Genomic DNA, 6,038 nt, shown 5'->3' with positions numbered 1-6,038 from the left:
CAGCTCTGGATGGGAGCTGGAGCTCACAGCTCTGGATGGGAGCTGGAGCTCACAGCTCTGGGCTGGCGTTGTCAGTGTGGGGGGTGTCCCCGAGTCTGGGTTCAATGGCTGCTGCTGGAGCTCTGGGTTATTTGTCAGCTTGAGCAGGTCCCTGTCTGCAGTGCATCATCCCAGCTCTCCTGCAAGGGCCAGGGCTGCTCCTTCCTTCCCCTCCCCGGACATCACCGTGTCACCTTCTGCTCTCCAGCACACTTGGCTGTGAGAAGCGTGGCCATAGCCCAAGGACGAGCAAATCCTCTGCAGTCTGGCAGCTCCAAGGCCATGAAGATCCCGGGGAGAGGATGCTGGGGAGGGATTTCTTTCCCAAGAGTTGCTGGCAGCATCATGTCCATCCCAGCTGGCCAGCTCAGAGCACTTGTAACAGAGCAGGTTATTTCACAAGCCTCTGCCTCAGCACAGCCAGCGGGGTCACTTCCTGACTTCTTGGTGTCCCACAGGTCTGGAGATTGAAACTTGCCAGTGAAATTACTGTTTAATGCTCAGCTGTTTCAGGAGCAGGAGCTCTCCCCCACTTTGATGCATTGGACAAACCAGGGCTTGTGATAATCATTAGTGCTCCTTGAAAAGCTGCTGTATGTTCTTGGAACTAGTCATTTGAAAGCACTCAGATATTATGGGAGGGGAGAAAACATGTAATTTCCTTCCACTTTCCCCCTCTTATGCCAATCTGTGAATGTCACTGTTATTACACACAAACCTGTTCTGTGCTAGGGAGGGAAAGGAGCTGGGGAGGTTTAGCAAAAAAACCCTACAACCAGGCCTGGAAAAAAAAATACCAGGCAGTCTGTAATTTGCTGGAAAATGGGCCCATTTTGTGCAGCAGGAGAGTGTGGCTGGCAGAGTGTGCTGTGAAGGTGGAGCTGGGGCTGCAGGAGCCAGGTGTTGGGGTGGAGGGAGCACCCTGTGTCCCCAGGGAGCTTTTGGGGCTGGGGGGACCCCACAGTCCAGCCCTTGGCTGGAGATGTCCATCCTTTCCTCAGAGTTTCTTTGAAGGCTGGGATGCTTCGAAGAAGAAAGACAAGACCAAAGGGAGACAGGATCATGTGTCCACATGTGAGTGCCTTTAGCAAAGCCTTAGACACCCCAAACAAGTCGAGAATCCTGCATTCTGCAGACTCCTCAGCCAGAGTGAGTGCCTGGGATGCCCTGGAGGGTGTCCAGGCACTGCTGATTCCTCGGCCCCTTTCCCCAGACGATCGTCACCGTGTGAAGCTGCACCCGCTGCTGGGTGACCCCAACTCCGACTACATCAACGCCAACTACATCGACGTAAGTGGGGACAGGGCCTGTGTCCTTGGGCTCTGGGCTGCAACAGGAGCTCCCTGTGGACCCTCTTGGTCTGTCCAGCAGCATTTGGAGCCAGGGTGGGCTGGTCAGTGCATCCCTGGAACCAGGGATTCCCTGGAATCAGGTCAGGAAGGACCTGCCTGATTTGTGTTCATCAGAAGTTTCTGCTCGTTGCATCTCTCCCTGCTCTGCTCTGTCCCTCCTTTCTCATTCCTCCTCTGCCTTTCTGTCCTTTCCCCCCTCACCTGCTCGTGTGGCCGTGGATCTCCCTCTCCCTGGGGTGGTGCAGATGGAGGACCAAGGGACCATCTGGGGCTCACACCAGGGAACCCCTGGATCCTGCTGGTGTGTGTGACCCTGGGCACAGCCCAGTCCTGGTGTTCTCTGTGTCCCCAGGAGTGATGTCCCCTGTCACCTCCAGAGCAGGTGCAGGAAGGCTCCAGTGTGTCCTGGAAGCAGCAGCAGCAGCAAATCCCACCCTTCCCTCCTGCCCAGAGGGTGTTGTCTTGTCAGTGGTGGCCTGATCCCAGTGCCCAAGCAGTGTCCCTCAGCCAGCCCTGTCCCCTGTGTCCTTTCTGCCCTGTCTGTCCATGGCCTGCTCCGGGGCAGGTGCTCTAACCCCTCTCTGCTCTGTGCCTCACTAATATCTCTGATCTTTTTCTCTCAAACCTGTGTCCCAACGGGATCCTTAAGATTCGGATTAACCGAGAAGTAAGTAGACTGTTCCCCCTCTCCTTCCTTCTCTGCTCCCAGCTCTTGCCAGGTCTCACCCTGGGCAGTGTGGTCTAAACACCATCAGGGAGAGGCAGGCAGGAAAACGTGTCCATAAACCTGGGAATGGCCCAGGGAATGGGAAAGCAAGGTGTGTGTGCCTCTGGGGCATGGAAAGCAGGGCCCGTGTGCCCAGAGAAGGGTGGAATTTGACCCACAGGGTGTACCGAGCGTGGCATGGCTGCTGAACCTCCTGCAGGGGACTTGCAGCACCTGGCCCAGTGGCTGTGGGGAATTTCTACCAGTTGGGTGACTGGGAAGTGTCTTAAGGATCTGTGCCCCAGCTTGGGACTGATGTCTCTGCTTCCCTTGCAGGGCTACCACAGGTCCAACCACTTCATAGCCACACAGGGTGAGTCATTCCCTGCCCTCTCTGCCCGTGGTTCCTCAGCTCCTGATGCAGCAGCCAGGTTTTGTTCTGGTGGGATTAAACCTGGGAGGAGTAGGAAAGGAAGGGAGGGGGCCAATGTGGAGCAGCTCCCACCCCTCCTGCCTTCCCCTGGCACTGCACAGCCCTGGGGAAATGGCTTTGAGGTGCTGTGGAGCTCTCAGAGGCAGGAGGGGGACATGGTGGCATTGGGCCACTGCCAGGGCTGGGTTCTGCTGCTGGTGCCATCCATCTGTGGGAGCTTTTACCGTGTCCCTCAGGGCCCAAGCAGGAGATGGTGTACGACTTCTGGCGCATGGTGTGGCAGGAGCACTGCTCCAGCATCGTGATGATCACCAAGCTGGTGGAGGTGGGCCGGGTAAGGCTCCCATCCCATCCCATCCCTCTGGGCTCCAGCTCTGCAGGGCCAAACCCCCATCCTGTGCTCTCCTTGTAGGTGAAGTGCTCCAAGTACTGGCCGGATGACTCCGAGATGTACGGGGACATCAAGATCACGCTGGTGGAGTCAGAGACGTTGGCTGAGTACGCCGTGCGCACCTTCGCCCTCGAGAGGGTACGGCCCTGCCCTGCCTCGGGGACTGACCCCTCCTTGGGCACCCTCACAGCTTGGCACTTACAGAATCCTGTTTGTTTAACCCAATATAACTGGGGCACCAGTCACTCCTTCCTTTGCCTCTCCCCTGGCTCTGCACCCTGTGCCAGCGGGCTCAGTCCCACCTTCGTTTGGACAGAGAGTGTTTAATTTTGCTGTGAGTGTGCTGGGGGTGAAGGATGAGCTCCTCTCCTCTGGGCTGGAGGTGATGTAGCCATCATTCTGCAGTGTGGTAACTGGAGAAGGAGGCACTGCAATTTACCCCTTAATCTACAGGAATGTCAAATTACTGTCAGGTTATGGGGCAGGGAGACCCGAGGCTGCTGCCACCTCCTCCTTTTTCTCCTTGGCGGCTTTTAACCCTCCTGCAGCCAAGAGGAGAGAGCTGTGGGGCTGCCCAAGCGTGGCTGCTGTGTGCTCCATCTGCCTGGATCTGCCTGGCAAAATCATGGGTTCCTGAGCAAATCAAGCGTTTGAGTGACCTTGTCCTCTCCCCCTTCCCTTGCAGCGGGGTTACTCGGCCCGGCACGAGGTGAAGCAGTTCCACTTCATGTCGTGGCCCGAGCACGGCGTCCCCTACCACGCCACAGGGCTGCTGGCCTTCATCCGCCGGGTGAAGGCGTCCACGCCGCCCGACGCCGGCCCCATCATCATCCACTGCAGGTGTGGGCAGCGCTCCTGGGCGGCTGGGGGTGGAGGGCACCCAAAACTCATCCCCCTGCCACCCCTGGGCACTGACACCTTCCCCTAGTCCAGATCCCTCCGAGCCCTGCCCAGCCTGGCCCTGATGTCCCTCTGAGATGGCACCTGGGAAATGTCACCGCTGGCTGGTGGCAGCAGGGATGAGGGGCTGGGGCAGCTCCAGGGAGCAGCTCTGTGCTGGGGCTGTCCCAGCCTGTTACTGGGGACAGCTCTGTCCCACTGGGCAGGTGAAGCAGCAATGGGCAGCTTGACCTGCTGATGGTCAGGACGTGGGGCTGCAGGGGACAGCCCCGTTCCCAGGGTTTCCCACAGGGAGCCCTGCAGGGCTCAGCAGGACGCCAGAGCTGGGAGGACACGAGTGACACATCTGAGCAGCTTTGGTGGCTCTCTGTGCCACCAAACCTGAGCAGGCATTCCCACACAATGGGCTAATGATTCTTCCTCCACTGGACAAACCAGGAGGAGCTGATGAGTGGGAGAGATTTTTTATTTTTTATTTGATTTCTCCCTGTCAACTGCCTCATCAGTGTTCATTCAGCAGGCAGTGCGATTAGTGCCCGTAGTCTGTAATCACTGATAATCACCATGAGTGATTCATCAGCCCCAGAAATTAGTATTACACTGGAAAAGACTCTGTAGGAAGGGAGAAGAGGGGTGGTTCTGTTCCTGACACATCATGGGGGGGTTCAGGTGTCTGTGACTCCAGCCATGCCAGGGCTGTCACCACTGCTGGGCTGGCTCTGGGTGTCCTGCTGGGCTCAGCCTTACCCTGAGGGTCTCCCCTGGGGCATTCACACCTGCTCATGGCAGAGGAGCCTCCCTGCTCTGCCAGGGCTCGGAGCAGAGCTCTCCTTGGTGCTTTTGGGCTGAGATCCCAGAGGACTGTTAGCACTCAGATGCTTTAGTTGTCAGTTTTGTTGCAAAAACCACGTGTTCTGCTGTCTTAAATGAAAAATGAGCCTTAGGCATGGGTGCCCAGCCACAGTCTGACCATCACACACCCTTGGGGCTGCAGCAGGGGTGTTTGGGCAGGTTTAAGGCTAAGCCAGGCTCTGGAGGTGGGTGAGGTCCTGGCAGCCATGTGGGGGTGCCTGGTACAGGGTCTGTGTGTTGAGCCCTCACCCACAGAGACCTTGCTCAGTGCCCAGCGGTGTTCTGAGCTGTGTGTGGGTGCCAGCACAGACTGGGAATGTGTTTGCTGTCTCCCCCTCCATGCCCAGTGCTGGCACGGGGAGGACTGGCTGTTACATCGTCCTGGATGTGATGTTGGACATGGCTGAGTGTGAGGGCGTCGTGGACATCTACAACTGCGTGAAGACCCTCTGCTCTCGGAGGATCAACATGATACAGACGGAGGTGAGCGGCTGCTGGGGACAGCCGGAGGTGCTGCTGTCAGCAGCCGGCTCTGGAGGCTCAGGGTGTCCCCTCTCCTCCCCAAAGGAGCAGTACATCTTCATCCACGATGCCATCCTGGAGGCCTGTCTTTGTGGGGAGACCAGCATCCCCGCCAGCGAGTTCAAGCCCACCTACAAGGAGATGGTGAGGATAGAGCCACAGAGCAACTCCTCACAGCTGCGGGAGGAGTTCCAGGTGAGCGCCCCAAAACCTCTGCAGCTCCCCCTTGTCCTCCCCCTCCCGGGGCCCGTGCCTGCTGGGACTGGGCAGGGTTTGAGGGGGATCTGTGTGCCTGCAGACCCTGAACTCGGTGACCCCACACCTGGACGTGGAGGAGTGCAGCATCGCGCTCCTGCCCCGCAACCGGGAGCGCAACCGCAGCATGGACGTCCTGCCGCCCGACCGATGCCTTCCCTTCCTCATCTCTGTGGATGGAGACAGCAACAACTACATCAACGCGGCCTTAACTGATGTGAGTGCTCCCTGGGGAGGGAAGGAGCTGCTTCCCCTGCCCTCAGCCAACTTTGCACAGCAAAACTTTGCTGGGTTTGGATTTATGGCCTGGTGGGTGTGACAGCAGTGACTGCAGTGTCACCACCGTGTCCTTACTGGTGCTCGTCTCTCCTCTCTGCAGAGCTACACCAAGAGTTCTGCCTTCATTGTCACCCTGCACCCGCTGCAGAACACCACCACCGACTTCTGGCGGCTGGTGTACGACTACGGCTGCACCTCCATCGTCATGCTCAACCAGCTCAACCAGTCCAACTCTGCCTGGGTGAGTGCTGCTGGCCCCACGGGTGCCTCTGTCCTGCTCCATCCCCGTGAGTGCCTCTGTCCTGCTCC

The 6,038-nt window shown here is 58.2% G+C and overlaps 1 protein-coding gene across 4 annotated transcripts in view; it reads left to right on the top strand.

Moving 5' to 3' along the window:
* The window catches only part of PTPRU (protein tyrosine phosphatase receptor type U), a 53,073-nt gene that overhangs the window by 37,311 nt on the left and 9,724 nt on the right, over positions 1-6,038 (top strand). For 2 of the 4 annotated variants that reach the window (XM_033519502.1, XM_015649293.1), the window contains 11 exons: positions 1,041-1,113; positions 1,253-1,329; positions 2,041-2,058; positions 2,434-2,470; positions 2,767-2,864; positions 2,943-3,059; positions 3,607-3,761; positions 5,021-5,156; positions 5,241-5,390; positions 5,494-5,667; positions 5,830-5,970. In XM_033519502.1, the coding sequence (XP_033375393.1) occupies positions 1,041-1,113; positions 1,253-1,329; positions 2,041-2,058; positions 2,434-2,470; positions 2,767-2,864; positions 2,943-3,059; positions 3,607-3,761; positions 5,021-5,156; positions 5,241-5,390; positions 5,494-5,667; positions 5,830-5,970 (1,176 nt within the window). The remainder of the gene's footprint in view (positions 1-1,040; positions 1,114-1,252; positions 1,330-2,040; positions 2,059-2,433; positions 2,471-2,766; positions 2,865-2,942; positions 3,060-3,606; positions 3,762-5,020; positions 5,157-5,240; positions 5,391-5,493; positions 5,668-5,829; positions 5,971-6,038) is intronic. The other 2 variants (XM_015649294.1, XM_033519501.1) reach the window with 1 other exon arrangement.

The sequence above is a fragment of the Parus major genome, chromosome 23 (assembly GCF_001522545.3).
Source record: "Parus major isolate Abel chromosome 23, Parus_major1.1, whole genome shotgun sequence".
Taxonomy (NCBI): domain Eukaryota; kingdom Metazoa; phylum Chordata; class Aves; order Passeriformes; family Paridae; genus Parus; species Parus major.
This window is presented reverse-complemented; position numbering and strand designations above follow the sequence as displayed.